General features: G+C 36.5%; 1 protein-coding gene across 2 annotated transcripts in view; it reads right to left on the reverse strand.

Moving 5' to 3' along the window:
* SYDE2 (synapse defective Rho GTPase homolog 2) overlaps positions 1-14,798 on the reverse strand; it is a 41,297-nt gene extending 26,499 nt beyond the window's left edge. Inside the window, exons 1-2 of one of the 2 annotated variants that reach the window (XM_036890271.2) lie at positions 13,226-14,798; positions 4,592-5,287 (exon numbers count right to left, since the gene is read on the reverse strand). In XM_036890271.2, coding sequence (XP_036746166.2) covers positions 4,592-5,287; positions 13,226-14,681 — 2,152 coding nt within the window. In that variant the 5' untranslated portion in view covers positions 14,682-14,798. The remainder of the gene's footprint in view (positions 1-4,591; positions 5,288-13,225) is intronic. The other variant, XM_036890270.2, reaches the window with a different exon arrangement.
* Between the last annotated feature and the right edge of the window lie 2,210 nt (positions 14,799-17,008).

The following is a 17,008-nucleotide window of genomic DNA, read 5'->3' on the forward strand; positions in this document are numbered from 1 at the left end:
TTTTTATTTCTACTTTTATTCCTACTTTATAAACCATCAAGTAAACAAGCTCTCAAGTGGACAGAAATCCTTCTCTTGTCTCATCTCAAAGGGGAGATTTAGTTACAATTTAGATGAGTGTTCAAACAGCATTACCAAGTATTTCCAAGTGGCTTACAGTGGAAAGAATAGTCTCCTCCATCCGCTTTTCTGTTGTGAAGGTTTTGAGGAAGGATAATATAGGTCTCTTTTAATTCTTTCCTAATGCAATATAATTCAGTGAGGATGTTATTTTATTAGCATAAACAGCAGATATCAGAGGGAACTAGGAAAGCTTATTTTAATGTTTAACATATTTCTATTTCAATATATTTAGAAATCCTACTCTAATATAAAACTGTTTCCTCTATATTTATAATCCTCTGAAAACTAAATTTTACTACATAGTAGTGGTGGTTTTTAAGTTAAAAACAAACAATTTTGTAATTTTGGCAACTAAGAGCCCATCCTCATTTCAAAATTCTATTAGAACATATCACCAAAGATGATACAGAATGAACACTAGTCAATAAAGAATGACTATTGACTATCATAAATCTAACTGAATAATTTTCAGAACTGTAAAGACATTTTATTTCTTGTATTATTTGTATACAATAATTCCCTAGAACTTCAAAAGCTAAATTAGGGCATTTCCTTGCTATTTCAACATATTAAATAACAATACAGAGATAAAAATTAGTTTTACTATAATTTTCAGTTTTCATAAAGAGTATTGAAATGTTTTCAAATTTTTCTCCACACAAAAACAGCTTTATTTTTTCTGAACATCAAAATTATCCAGTTTCAAAATAAAAAGTTTTTAAAAGATTTTGTACAAGCTTTTACTTTACTTTCAAAGTACAATTAAATAGCCTAAATCGCACTACCAAGAGATTAACCATTGTAAATATTGTGGTGAAAATAATTTTAAAAGCAGCTTAATATTAAATTATTAGTATTTAGCTATAGTTGACCCTTGAACAACACAGGAGTTAAAAGCACTGACATCCTGAGCAGTCCAAAATCCATCTATAACTTTTGACTCCCCCAAAACTTAATAGCCTATTCTTGACTATAGCCTTAACAATAACATTAACAGCTAATTAACACATATTTTATTTTTATTACATACTGTATTCTTACAAAAAGTAAGCTACAGAGAAGAAAATATTTTTTCAAATTGTTGCAAATATCCAAAAAGTTTTTCAAAATATTTACTGAAAAGAAATCTGCCTGTAAGTGGAAGTCCACAGTTCAAACTTGTGTTGTTCAAGTATCAGCTATTAAAAATAATGCCAGTCAATATTTTATTCAGCTAGACAAAGTATGAAAAATTTATTTAATACTTAGTATGCACAGACCCTCATTAAATTCTCATAATAGCCCTCTGAGTTAAGATACCACTAGCAGCCCATTTTCTAGACAAGGAACCTCATGCACAGAGCTAATTTGTCTATGTAAATACAAAGCTGGTAACTGGCAGAACCAAGCAGGAGTCAAACCTAAGTATAGGCCTTCAGAGCTCATACTCTTTTTCTCTTTAATTGAAGTATCATTGATATACAATCTTATACTGGTTTCAAGTATACAACACAGTGGTTCAACAGTTACCCATATTATTAAATCTTCACCCCCACTAGTGCAGTTACTCTCTGTCAACACAGGAAGACATTACATAATCATTAGCTATATTCTGCATGTGTACTACCATCTCTATGACCAACTTATACTATGCTTGAGAATTTTTGTGTCTCTTTATCCCCCTCACCCTCTCCACCTACCCACCCCAAACCCTCCCCCATGGTAATCACAAGTCACTTCTCAGTGTCTGAGTCTACTGCTGTTTTGTTCATTCTGCCTTGTGTTTAGATTCCACAAATAAGTGAAATGATATGGTATTTGTCTTTCACTACCTGACTTATTTCACTTAGCATAATACCCTCTAGGTCCATCCATGTTGTTGCAAATGGCAGGATTTTCCCTTTTTTATGGCTGAATAATATTCCATTATATATATGTACCACCTCTTCTTTATTCATTCATCTACTGATCGACACTTAGTTTGTTTCCATAACTTGGCTATTGTAAATCATATGAGCTCTTCCAGCCTTCACTAAACATTTTTCTGTATATACATATCTGTTAGATTTTTTTTAACCTTTTCTCAACTATTATTAAGAAGTTAAAGTACTCCATTTAACCTTGAATTTTCAATCTTTCACTTTTAAAAAAATGTAGACTAATCAATTTATTTCAAAATTTGAAATTCTTCATAGTAAATTTTCAAACTAATAAAGCAAAATGAAAATATCTTCTAAAATCTAATATTATATGAATTTAAACTGTTCCTTTAAAGAACAGTACAGTATTACCCCAATTATTTCAAATTTGCATTAATTTTTCATACTTTATTCCTTATAGAGATCTTTCATGATCCTAGTATCAGAGGCTATTCTATGTAACACTACATTTCACAATTAAAATGAGAAAAAGTGCTAGTTCATTTTTAAAATAAGTGGATTAAATGACCTTTCTTTAAAGTATGAATATAGTATTCTCCCTCCACCCCTCTTTATGTGTCCTAATGACAAAAAAGTGCCTTCTTTATAAAAAAAAGGACTATTATAAGTATGCCTGCTGGGCTTTCCTGTAAACAACTAATAAGAAATGGAGTATTTGATAAACTAGACAAAGCATTCCCTTATACTGCAAATTTTAGTACAGTTCTACTGGTTTATTTGTCAAAAACATTCTATAGTAATTAGAGTCCTGCTATCGTCTACAGTCTATCTTTTTTGTCACAGCGTAAAAAAGCTACCCACTATATTAAATTGCTCAAGGTTTTATAAATAATTAAGAAGTTAATCTAACATTCTGACTTTTCTGACACACTGTGCATTATTTCCTACTGAAATTCTTAACTAATTATTTAAATGAAATGTTAGGTGTGTTAGCAATTTCTATTGCAGAAAGACCGAATAAAAATGCTTTATTTTTATAAATCCAAGAGCCAAAATATTACCAAATTCACCAATCACTTAAAATTACACTAAAATTATACTAATCAAATCACAAACTAGCTATGAGGGGAAAATACAAAATAAAAATCTTTAAGTATAAATTTATGAACTGGGCTAGAATCAAGTGAAACTGGTACACTCTGGAAAATCAGTCTATAATAAGAAATGCACACACACAAAATTTTTAATTTTTTCTTAAATCCCAACACTGGGAGGTGGCAGCAGGGTGGGGTGGGGGTGGAAGATGCACACATTAACCAGGATAGCTTTTCAGTGTTTCTCTAAAAACGGACATCATACAGTAAGTACACACTGTTCTTTAACTCACTTTTTCTCTTATCAATATACCATTTACTCTATTTCCTTATGCCCCTGAGAAAAGGATTCAGATGCAGGTAGTTTATTTGTAAAGTAAAAAAAAAAATCAGCAACAAAGGGAGAAAGTTCAGGGGAAAATTCAACTTGAGCTATCAAGCCTGCTAACTACTGTGGGTAACTGGAGCTTAACCTCATGAGAAAACTCTGGGCAACAATACAGAATTATCCCAGCCAAGGTGAGAAGGAGCTGGTGTGCTCCTCCATCAACTGTCAGTCACTGGGTGAGGGGCATTCCCAGGCTGCCCTGTGGAGGGAGTCCTTAACACTTCTCAGAGTCCTCAAGCAGAGCTGCAGCACTGATGTTTGGAAGTAGGTTGCTCCCATTTAAATAAGTAATAAAATGGACAAGGTACTGACAGCATCTGCTATACCCCACATCTTTGAATATTCTGTATCATTTGAAATTTTATAAATTAAAATGACTTGATAGAAAATAAAATTGTCTTCTATTCAACATTTGATGTTTGCAACCAAATGTGCCTTATGCTTTATTTCCTGGGTAGTGTGTCTGAAACTGAATTTGAAAAGCACATCAGAAAATTGAGGCAATCAAGGAACCATTAGGTTGAACTACATGAAATCCTGTGTTTTGCAGATCAAAAATATCAGTAATTTCATATGGTTTAGCCTAATAGATAACCAACTTCAATTATTTCTGTTCTGGGTTCCATAAATATGGCAGCACTTATTTGCAAGATCTTTATTTCTATTTCTTATTTATTTTTCTCTTCTTTCTTTCCTTTGTTCATGATGAAATATAGGCATAAAAGCAAAAACTAAAAACTACTGGTACACTGAACACACAGTTTTGCAGCTGCAGCCAGGCAAGCTGTCAATGAATGAATAAATGAATGAAGTAAAATAAGATTTACACAAAGAACGTATCTTTCTCTTCCATTCCCCATGATTCTATTCTTTTAACTAAGAGAAAAGTAATCACTGTCTCAAAGGATTGACATACTAAAATTGGTACAGAATTACCCCTCTCCATCACTCTTTACAAAACCAAGTTAAAGCACCATGTATATAAACATGTTTGTAAACCTTTTGAGTTTATTTTTGTGAAAATACACTTACTTTGTAAGGAAAAGTACATAGCTACAATCGACATCTATAGTTAGTTTTAGTTATTGCCAAAGAACTAAAAAAAAGGTTGATAAAATTATCTTTACCTGCAAAAGGAGATTTCAAAATAGGACTCTTCTCTACCATCATACCTTCTTGTGTCTTGTGTCCAAGCCTTTGCTTGTATTGCTGCACAAACCCTGTGGAATGGATAGCATCTGCAGGATTCCTTTCCTTTGATTGTGTGGTCTGAACACCATCCATGTGTTCAGAAGAGCACAGCAAGTCTTCCATTTGCGGCTCTGCCTGCATTAGGTCACCACCAGACAATACTCTCAAGCTGACAGCAGGCAACTTCAGAACAGCAGGGTTTGCCTCGCCAAAACTTAAGGCTTTCGATATACTGAAGTCATCATCCTCAGGAATGGGGTTGTACCATATTTCTCCTTCATCATCTGCATCATTTTCCTCATTAAAGTCTAAAGAACAGTTTCTTGAAAATGAAGAATTTGTAGCATTACACACCACATATGAACAATATTCTTCAGATGATTTGAGGAAAGGTCGTGATAGCTGATGTTTAGGTAGAGGAACAGGTGAGATGGATAAATGACTTATAGCTTGGCATTTCTTATTTTCTTCCTCCACATTTAAAGATCTCAGAGTACTCTGATATAACCAATTACGTTTCTTTGACACAGTGATGCTATTAAGTGGCTTATGACCTCTGAATCCAATATTATCCTTCAGATCTTCGATTTCTCTTCTCTTCATTGAAGACCCATAGATATTTTCAAATAAATCTGTTTCAAAGAAAAAAAGAAGGTAGAATATAATGCCTGGTATACCAGGAAAGATGTGTCTCTTGAGACCAGTTATTAAAATACTATTTTGAAAATGATTAAAAAAAAGAAAAAGCAATATTAATCGCATTCAGAGACTAAAACGGAACAAGAAAAATTCTGGGTTTCCCACCTAAAAATGGTTTCTATTATTTAGAAATCAGACTGCTAGTTTTGTGTTACAAGAATTCTAAGAAAAAGGATAAACAAACTTGGAAACTGCTTTTATAAACATGATAGGGCTAACAAAACTTCCCCTAAGCAAAACATACTTTATAAAAACCTTATAGAGTATGTTTTGTACACAGTATATATTTAATTAATATTTGAAAATTTTTCAGCTCACTACAAGGCCCAGAAGTCTTTACAAAACACAAGTAATGTTCCTACATTTTCACACAAAGATTAAGTTTAAATAAATCTTTCAAAATAAGTGCCACTTACTTATTACTAAATGCTTTACTAATTACTGAAATTTTGAGATAACACTTGTTTCCTAACTATATAGTGCAGTAGCATCCTCGGCAGAGTTTAACTTCCAAATACTTACGACAAAAATAAAAATCCCTTAAGAAGTCCCTGCATTAGAACCTAGTACCCTGTCTCACATTAAGCACAACACAGCTATTTTACTGGCCAGGTACAAACTTAAGCAGCAAAAATTTAAGATTAAAAAAACATGTCCTATCCTTAGAGAATTCATAGTCCAATGGGAGACACCAAATACTTAGATAAATACTTAGATAAATACACCAAATACTTAATATACATATGTGATAGGACTCTAAAATATGTGATAAGACTGCAAAAATGTATACATTACATTAATTCCATATAAAGAAGAAAATTTTTTGTGCTTCCAAAAAGTTGCATAAAGCAGGCTTCAATGATAGTAAACTAAATATTTACTAAAAAATCACAATATTAATTTACTGCATATAGATAATTACACAAAACCTCATTTCTAAAAATTTAGATCATGCCAGGCCTGTAAATCATGGAATTATGGTCTATGTTACTTTGACTGTGTAGATGGTTGATTCATCTTAGTATTATAGCAAGTAAAATATAATAGTCTAATAACAGAGAGTGGTAGAGAAACATTAAGCTATGAGGCACTTATAACAACCAAAAAATTAGGTTCATGGATAATCAAGGCATTACTGATACATAATAACTGGTCTCAAGAGACATGTCTTTTGGTAACCTCCCTTCTAATGGAAAAAATCCTTTAAACAATGTAAAATTTGTCTTTTTTTTTTTCATCCTAAACATTACACAACCAAGCAGATTAATTTTTTTAAAAATCCTTAAACATAAACTGGGTTTCAAGTTCAGTGAGTTCCAGGCAGGAACATACTACCAATTAGAAGGTAAGGATGCTCCCATGAATGCTTACTGTATCAAACATTTATTTATTAAGTGCTTATTATGTGTCAGGAACAAGAGAAAAAGCAATAAGGAAGCCCTTATCCACATTTAACCTATACAACTATCCTGAAACAGGTATAATTATTTCCATGAGCCTCAAAAAATATCAGAAATATATTCAAGGAATAGCCCTAAGATTCAAATTTAAGTCTGTCTAACCCTAAAATCCATGCTGTTACCTGTCCCCCGCCATACTATGCTACACACTAAATGTATGGAAGTTGGAAACCCCCTCTGAACATGACAATAATATCAACCTAGTTAACTTTATAGAGTGACTGTCAAGTAAGGTTTGAAATAATGTTCAAAATACTTTAAAAACTATATAGCACTGCTCAGAAAAGTCAAGTAACTTGCCCAAGATGACTAGTTGGTAAACAGAAGAGGCAGCACTCAAAAAACTTCTGATTCCAAAATTTATTGTAGGACACATGGGCTACCACTAAGGGTCACCCACCATCACCCTCCAAGATTTAACACACAAACATGTAACAGATATTCAGTAAGTATCTTGAACTTATTTCATTTAATTTCATTAATGAGAACCTGAAGATTGAACAGTCTCTCTTGGGTGTGTGTCCTTTACACTTCAAGACCTGAAAATCAGCACATACACAGAAATCACTAGGGCCTCTAGGATTTTAGGGGCCACATTGTCATGTGGAGTACATTAAAATCTAGATCTATTTCACATTTAAGCCCAAATCCCATTTTATTTAATAGCATTTCAGACCTTCACAGGATATTACACATAGTTGTGACACAACTCTAAATTTGAACAATTATAAAATTTTATACAACCCATCATAGCAATGCGCCAATACTTATTTTATCTTTTTCTCATATGTCTCTCAAGACATTCAAAACTTTATATAGACACATTATTTTAAGTCCTATCCAATAAATGCTCTTCTACTTATACTCCATTCCAAGTAACTCCAATGAGAATAATAATGCTACTAGTATCCATATTTAAATAAATTGATACTTCTACTGATGTATTTAATGATGTGTAATATTAAAAGGAATAATCAGACTGTGAGACACAATGCAACTATTTTTCATAAAATACAAACTACAAAAATTTGAAACCAAATAATCTGATTGCTATTGCTGAATACTTCAAAATACATGACGCTGAAGTTTAAATTTACAGTTTAAGAAATGAAAGTCAGTACATACTCAGGAATCACTAGGTAACAGGTACATTATTATAATTTCTGATAAAGGCCTAATTTATTCAGTTATTAAAACAGAATATAAGTAAGAAATGTATTCATGTTCAGGGAATTTGACCTGAGCAATTATTTATAAATAATTTAAATCATTTTTATCTCAGTTAATTAACTGAATGTATATGAATGTAAATTATACAAAAATGGAAAGCTATTTGCCATCTTCCCTTTATTTCCTTTTTATGATAAAATTAATGATAAATCTTATTGGCATAAATTTAAAAGTTAACATTAAGCTTCAGATTTTCATACATACATAATATACACTGAAAAAAGGCTCAAGTAAAGAAGATATAAATAAATGTACAAAGTTGAAAGGCAAAAAGGGCTATTTTATTGCAACTATAATATTAGTGGTATAATTATCAGATTCTAATTAAAGTCATTTTTGAAATTCTATAAGAGAATGCATTAGTGGCAATTAAAAGTTCATCACTCAGAAAAATATTCTACCTAGCGATGAACTACTCAAGGTAATTCTATGTTCTCAACTACTATAATAAATCTAAATGACTTACTATTACTCACCTTTTAACTAGTGCCCCAGCTCAAAATCATCAGACTTTCTGAGAAATTGTTTCAACTCTGACTGAAAATGTACAGTATCTACATCTTTCCATCATTTTAAAATTTCTATTGCAGAAACTCTGTTGCTTTATGTTCACAGCTCTTTCAAAAATCCTAAAAAGTATTCTTATGACCATCACATTTGAATTTAAATAAATACAACCATCCCTGTTTACAGAGTCAAGCCTGGCAGCCCAGATGAAATAATTAGAAAAAGTTACGCCTTAGATTTTTATATATGAGTGTGTTTACACATATGTTTTCATCTCTCCTAGATGTATCTAAATGTGGAGATGGGTACAATGAAAAGGAAAGAAGTGCTTTTACTATCTTTTATTTTTCCTCTCTTGTATAAAAGTCCTTACGAAAAAAGTTGTGTGCTAGCCTTTGGGACAGGAAAGGTAGAGAAGAAAAAAATTGATACTGTTTTCAAGTTCACAAAAGTAATGGGAAGGAGCAAGAGAAAGAAGCACAAAAAAAAGATGAGAATAAGTAAGTGCCCCTAAAGGATGTACTCTAGCTCAATCCCCAATGCTCTTCAAGGCAGTAACTCCTCAATTTCTGATCATTTCACTCTCTACCCAGAAGCCTAATAATCTGGAGTAGGGCAGTATTCTCACAAAGCCTGCTTGCTTTCCTTTTGGTAACAGTTACTAAGCCCTAGGCTTGGCACCAAATGGATTATCTTTTCTCATCCTCACAGCAACCAGAGGACTGAGGCTACCCAGGGTTGAGTAACTTGTCCAAGGTCACAAGCCTAGTAAGTGGTGGAGTCTGATCAGAAACCCAGAGTGTCTGTTCTGTTAACCACTATACTATATGGCGTCCTCTCTTGCAGATTCTAAAGTCTCACTTTTATTGGTGCAAATTGAGACCAAAATGGTGGGAACTGCTTAAACTGAAGCAGAAAGAGCTAAAGCACTTTGGCCTAATAGGGATGTTTAAGTATCAAGTATCAAAATAAAGTAGAGAGCTTTTTTCAAAACTTGAACAAATGTATCAAGATAGGTGACTGGGGGAACTGAGAACTCTGGAACCTTACTACTCAAAGTGTAGTAAGCAGCAACCACACTGGGAGTTTATGAAAATGCAGAAAGTCAGGTCCCACTCCTAAACCTGTTAAATCTGCATTTTAACAATATTTTCAGGGAATTCATATACACATTAAGTTTAAAAAGCACTGCTTTATAACTGTGACCCACACTTTGAGTGACAAAGGTCAAGAAAATAGCCTTAGTGATCCTCAAAAACTAAACTCCTCTTAGAAATGTAGGATTTTCAGATCAACAAAACCCCATTTTCTGCTGAATGTGTAATTCTCAGAGTTTTACTGCCACCAGCAACTCCAAAACTCTAGGGCACTCTTCCAAAAAAAAAAAAACAACTGGACTTGCTTCTAGGGCCACAATGGCAGAATTTCTCAGAGAGGGATTTAAAGCTGGAAGACAGTCAAAAATTGTATGCCTGTTACTACCACACCTGAAGAGGGATGATTCATAAAAGAATTTGTTGAAAAAATTCATAAAGATAATGTAACTCATAAAGATAAGAAATTAGAGCTACAAACCCTTGAGTAAAGAGGATATGTATCTGTATTATAAATAAGCATCAACTTCACTTTAAGATATAATGCACAGTAGCACATCAATTAATAGTATTTTAAAAGAATTGTCTAAAAATTTCAGACAAATATTAACAAGTTGTATGCCTGAAATTTTTTCTTTCGCAAATCACATAGCAAGAAAAGTAATCAAAATAGGCTAATTATTTTTTAAATCAATTGAAAGGCCAAAACAGCTCAACCCAATGCTTTTGAATTTATTTCTAAGTACTATATGCTAATTAAAACTTATATATAAAGACTTACAATGAAGTATAGTTGGCAAATACATTAAAATTCCTTCATAATCTTAAGGCTTGCAGAAACTTGACAATATTGACTATGTGTAATGATTTTAGATTTCTTAAATAATCATCTCAATTAGGAACAAATTGGCCAATCTGCAAACACTACATACCCAACCGCACCAAACTACTGGCATTACTATACTATCAGAAGCTTTAGTGGCTCTTAGTAGGAGCCAGGAATCAAAACAAAATCATTTTGGCATTCACATGTTATATAGCCTCAAAAATTTCCTAAATACCTAAGTAGATTAGGTATCTTTATTCCATTACATAGTTATTCTGTTATAAATTCTGTAACTTTATCTTGAAAGAAAACATCCTCACAAATAATATTGTATAGAAAAATGTGATAAAAATTTTTCAGACTATTTAACATTTTTATATATGACCAAAATGCACTGCTTCATTTGGACTGCCCAATTAGCATTTTTGGAAATTATGATTTAAATGTAGAATACAAGTAATAACATCAATTTGAACTAAGTATATATTTAAAGACAACAGTTTTAAATGGTTATATAGATTTTTTAAATGTCTTTTAAACTATTCTAGAAGTTCCCCATCTTTTCTGCAACTTTGAGGAAGTTATCCCTCTAAACCTTGTTGAAATTCCATTCATCTCTATTATCCAAGCAATTTAATATAATTAAGTGGATCAAACCTCTAAAGATGTTTAGTCTCTTTGGCTTTTATATAAATAGGGGTTTTGGAGTCAGAGAGACCCGAGTTTGAACCCACATAATAGTCTGAATCCATGTATAAGCATACACAAACCATACACTAGTTTGAATGACCTTGGACAGTCTACTTATCCTCCATTTCTTTTGTTGCTGTTAAAATGACACTTGTCATACCTCCTTGGGGATGTGGGGGTGGTGTGTGTGTATGTGTGTGTGTGAAATGAAGATTATATGAGAACCTCATAAAATATCTAAAATGATTTTAGTAAGTTCAACTAACCTTCATGAAAAATAGTTTTTTAAAAATTGCCCAAATCTGTACTAGAAATATAAACATTACACAAGTTATTTATATCTTTCCTAAAAGACTAATTGGTGATTTGAAAGGAAATAACATCGTAAAGGTTGTTTAAATCACAGATTATCTAAATCATTAATATCTCACAGTAATTGTTTCATTTTATTTTAAAGCTAATTTCATTTCATTTCTCAATGAAAAAAACAATGAATTCATCCTTAGCTTGACTACACTTATTATTACTTCTAAAATCCTTGATTGAATGTTTACATTACAACAGAGGGCCTTAGAAGCCATCACATGGTAAATGTTTAACCTTTCCAACAAAAGGGTAAAAAATATTTGACTTAAAGTTTTATACAGATTTTTGTGATGGATGAAATTTAACTCTTATTACAAAGAGTTAATTGAACAAAGATTATGGGTGATAAAGATGTAGTGGCAATAAAATTTAATGAATGATTACAAATACTTTACTCCTAGAAATGTATATTTTAATATGAACTTAGCATAAAGTACATCTCTTCACAAAAAGTTGCATTCTATTATCCTTTTATTCAAGTGAAATGGAATAAATTTGAGGGAAAAAATTGACAGGTGTGAATTCGAGATTTATAAACTCAAAAAACTTTTCAAGTTTATATACATTTTAAGTGAATCATTTGATCTGTCCTCACTGAGTGATTAGTGTGAACTTTGTTTCTCCCCACTGTTTTGTGTTTATTGGTTAAACAAAGTTAATGAGTATAAACCCAGTCCTGTAGGATTTGTAATTCTTACCAGAGAAACTGTCAAATTCTGAATACCTTTCACATTTCAGCATTTAATATCTTTTAAATTATTACTGACATGGGAGTCCTTATGTTCACTAAAAGTCTTTACATTTAAGATTGTGTTTCAAAAGACCATGTTTTTGGCTCAGTTTAAAGGTATTACACTTCTTTCAGAAAAGAATTTTTGCTATTTACAACAAAATTAAGAGACTTCTACAACTGGTAACCTAAACTTTCAGTAAAAATTAAAGATCATGCACATACAAAATTGGAAGTAACATTCTATTATAGGGATAAATATACTTAAGTTTACATATGAATTTAAATGTCAGCATTTTCTCAACAAGGACATGAGACACTTTTCTTTTGATTAAAACACTAGTGCTTCCCACAATTAAAAAGGTTACTTTCTTTTTTTTTTGTAGGGGCAATGTGGAGAGAAATATGTGAAATTCTACTTAACCAAAAGGAAATTCTACTGTGGTACTTTTTTGGTTTGGAGGTGTGTGTGTGTGTGTGTGTGTGTGTGTGTGTGAGGGGGGGGGTGAAAGATGTAATGAGTAAAATGACAGTTTTGAAGCCTGTAAACTCTCCTTTGGATCAAAATCAAATTCACAAACTCCACAGAAGTCTCTGGATTTGCCTAGAGCTACACAGAATAAAAATCAAGGCAGCACCGCCCAACGCTAAACTAAAAGCGTGTGGTGAACTTAACCTTTGCCCATTGTGCTTAGAAGTGGGCACACTCGTTCTTAGAGAGGAAAAACAAAAACGCCAAGTTCCTCATGCCAAGGTCTTAAAAAAAATTTTTTTAAGCAAAAAGGGTGAAGGCATTATACTACGTAACCTCGAAATCGCATTAAGCTGCCACTTCCACGACATTTACTTTGGCACGGGCACGTTACCTGTCTGCAAAAACATACCTTATTCTTCGTTCTTAAGAGAGAAACTCACCTGGTAAACAATAAGGCTCGAGGTGTTGGTATTTTGATTGTAAAGTATCCTACCTGTCAACGTAATTCGTTGGTCGGTAATTCTTTGGCTTTCATGCATTTTCAAAGCGCCCAGATTTGGAGAGGTTGCCTGAGCTCCCGTGGCTTTTGGGGGTGTCCCACGGGACCGACCCTTCATTCCCAGCGACAGCAGACGTCCTTTGTACATCCACTTCTGCAGCTTCTTGACTGTCACCGCGGGCGGTTTGAGGAAGGGGAGCCCCTCCTGGCAGTCTCCTTTGCCTCTGTGTAACACCGAGGACCCCGCAGGATCCCTGAAAGGACCTCCCGAGGAGCGACCGAGATCCCTGGAGCCGGGAGTCAGGAAGCCAGAGGGCGCCGCGGCGCGGGCGCTGCCTCCACTCCAGCTGTCCATCCAGTCTCCACGTGGCGGGGGCTCGTCCAGGTCCCCGCGCGCGCCGCACCTGATGCAGCTGTCGCTCGGCCACCGCTGGAAGGGAGGCGGCTTGGCACCCACCAGGAGGCTCTCGAGGCTTCTGCTGTAGGACGGCCTCATTCGAGGACTCCGCAGGCGGCCTCCCCCCGACTCGTTCGGAGGCGGGGACACCTGCTGCCAAGGGCAGTCACCGCCTCCCAGCTCCCAGTGTCGGGGGCTGGCCCGGCTGTCCACGGGCCCGCAGGCCGAGGGCGGCTGGCCCAGAGCCCGGACTCCCGCAAGGCAGCCGCGATCCGCCCAGCTCCGGTCGCCCCGCCGCGCGCCCGAGTCAGGGGGCAGGTCGTGCATGGCCTGGATCAGCAGATAATAGGCCTCTCGCAACTGGGTCTGCAGCCTGCCCGTCTCCAGGCGGCCGCCCTCCGCCCCCGGGGAGGAGCCCGCCGCCGGGGGAGGCGGGGGCCACCGCTCCGCCTCCGCCCCGTCAGGCTCGGGCGCGGACTGCGTGCCTCCGGGCAGGTTCTCGTAATAGTCGGCGCCGTCCTGGTCGGGGTCCTCCTCCTCTCCGCTGCCCTCGGAGCCCGGCGCGGAGTGCGAAGGGTCGCGGGGAGGCCCGCGACCCGGGGGGGCGGCCTCCTTCCCGCCGCGCGGCGGTGGCCGGAGAGCCCCCGACCGCTCCCGACGCCCTCCCGGGATGCGCGCCCCGCTTCCCCACGCCTGCGGCGACGGCGGAGTCCGCCCCAGGCTCAGCTGGGCCCCACCGACGTGCTCTCCCCGGGCGTCTCCCTCAGTGGCCGAGGAAGCCGCCGCTGCCGCTACCGCGGGGTGCCGAAGCCCCTCGGCGACACCGGGACTCCGCCTCCCCCGGAGCCGGGACAGCGTCCTCCTCAGAGGGTCTGCCATCCCCTCCGCCTCAGCGACTAGGCTCGCCCCCGCCCCGGGGAGAGGACCGAGCCGCGCTCGCGGAGGCGGCGGCGGCTCCCCATGACCGGCTCTGGCCCTCGCGGGCTCCTCACATACTTGGCATAACTCTGCCGCGGGAAGGGCGGGGGAGGGCGGCGGCGCCGCAGAGCGCATGCCCCGCAGCCCCGGGCCGCGACGGGACGCGCAGGCCACCGCTGCCGAGCTGCGCTCCCGGGTGGGCGCGCGGCGCGGGGCGAGGCGGAGCGCCGGGAGGGGAGGCGGGTAAGGGCGCAAACAAACCGAGCGAAGCGAAGGCGAGCGCACAGAGAGTCGGGGTGCAGAGAGAGTTGAGTCCGGAGAAAGAGCCAGCGGGAGGGCGAGTCTGGGCTGGAGGCTGCAAAGTTTTGGTTAGGGAGATGGAGAAAGGGAAAGTGCTCTCCTGGCTGCCACCACATCACCTTCACCCTCCCCATTGTCACTATTGCATGAGGCGAGTCTAACAGCAAGTCCTAGCCTGAGAGAGAACAAAGATTGGATGGACACAGTATGAGTACAGGTGTATCTCAGTGCAATGTGTTCTAGAAACGTTCCGAATCATTTTAATTGCACAGGGAGGTAGCTATTCAATGGTAATTTGTAGCGATTCCAGTTCAATTAGGAAGAACACTTTTCTCAAAAAAAATCACCACCCATGTTCTCTAAGTCTGTTTTCTTTTCTTTCCTTTTTTTCCCAATTAATGCATGCTAACACAAAACTAATTATGACACCAGCCAAAACTTGTAAAATGGAGCGCAAATACAGTGCCCCCAGCACCCCCCTAACATTTCATTTTCATCAAAACTGGGTTGAGAAACAATTGGATTGAAATTGAGTAACAGTGTTCTTTGGAAATACCAACTCTCTCAAAAGCATTAAACCTCGTGTTCTTTGTAAGTACCTTGGGTTTTCGAAGATCAGTTAATCTATCAGTGATTGATAAGAATCAGTGTTGCCATCATCCCTGATTTCGGAGTTACATTTTTTAGTATTTACATACTAGAAAGGGCCTTTTGAATAGCTTGTGAATGTACACCTAATTCCTAGCACATTAACTGCACATATTAAGTACTCAAAAAATGTTTGTTCAACAAATGAATCTTTCATAACAATAAAAAAATTTATCAGTAACTTACCTATTTCCAATTATATTTCTCTACATAGGTTCTTCTTTTTCCACCAAAGGCTCCAGTCTCTTTGCTTTAAGCTACACTACCTTAGTATCTAGTCTCTGCTTCCTGGCGTAATTTTACCTGCACCTCTATTTGCAGAAATCTTACCATCCTTTAAGACCACTCAACTGCCTTCTATATAAAGTCATCTTTGATCTCCCAGAGAGACATGATCTCTCCAATAGTCCTTTATTCATACCCACTCATAGTATATTTCTTGTTTTTTGTATTAGACAAGGCATGCCCTATCTCCCATACAAAAAAATTCATAAACTCCTTAAGGGCAGAGACTATTTATAATTGACTTGCTCTTGTCCACAGTATTTTTAAGTCAGTTTTAATTTAGAGGAAACAAATAGCTTGAATTTCCAGTCTATTGCCTTATTCTCCACTAGATCATACTGTTAGTGTTTTAAAATTCTTTCAGAGATCACAAAGAAACACAGCTTGTTAAATAATCCTTATCCAGGAAAATGCAATGAAATGTTACACTGTAACTTGCATACATTCCTATTTATAGTTTTTCAATGTTTTTATTCCATGGTACCAAGCTATTCAATGAATAGTCAAGGCATAAAATTATGTCCCAGTGAAATATTCCCATAGGAAATAACTGATAATAAAGCTACAATGATAGTCTACAGGCACAATTTGATCCCTCAGAAACTGTTGCCATTTCAACTCTTGGTTGCAAAATTTTTTTATTCTTTGTAGTTAACATAGATGTTAAGAATACCATAAATTGCATACATGTGTGTGTGTGTATGTGTGTATACATATAGAATAGAAATACATAATAAACCTTGAGTAGAAAAATATAACCTTGGAGGTCTAGGCTGAACTTTTTCATTAATTCAACTTTTAAACTTTTTGAGTTCATTGGCCAGTATAAAATACTACACATTGTTCTACACATTACTCAGAACTGAGACTGATGCTGTACAGCACAACTGAACTTAATGCCGCTTTGAAACTGAGATTGTTCTATCACATAAATTCATAATTTTTAAGAAGAGCTATGGGCCACAGCAGGAATTAATATGGGAATTATGGTTATGTGACACTACTTAATGACCTAAAATATGCAAATTTCACTTTTCTTTATGTGCATTACACTTCAATAAAAAGCTTAGTAAAATGTAATTCTAAGTGCCCATGGAACTTATATTATATATATTAAAATTAAGACACTGACAAGACCTGAATATAAGGTATACTTTGTGAATCCTTTTCGTTTTAACAATTTATACCCTATTCCCCAGTTAATATCAATTTTCATATATTTCTAGCCA

Source organism: Manis pentadactyla, chromosome 4 (assembly GCF_030020395.1).
Source record: "Manis pentadactyla isolate mManPen7 chromosome 4, mManPen7.hap1, whole genome shotgun sequence".
Classification (NCBI taxonomy): domain Eukaryota; kingdom Metazoa; phylum Chordata; class Mammalia; order Pholidota; family Manidae; genus Manis; species Manis pentadactyla.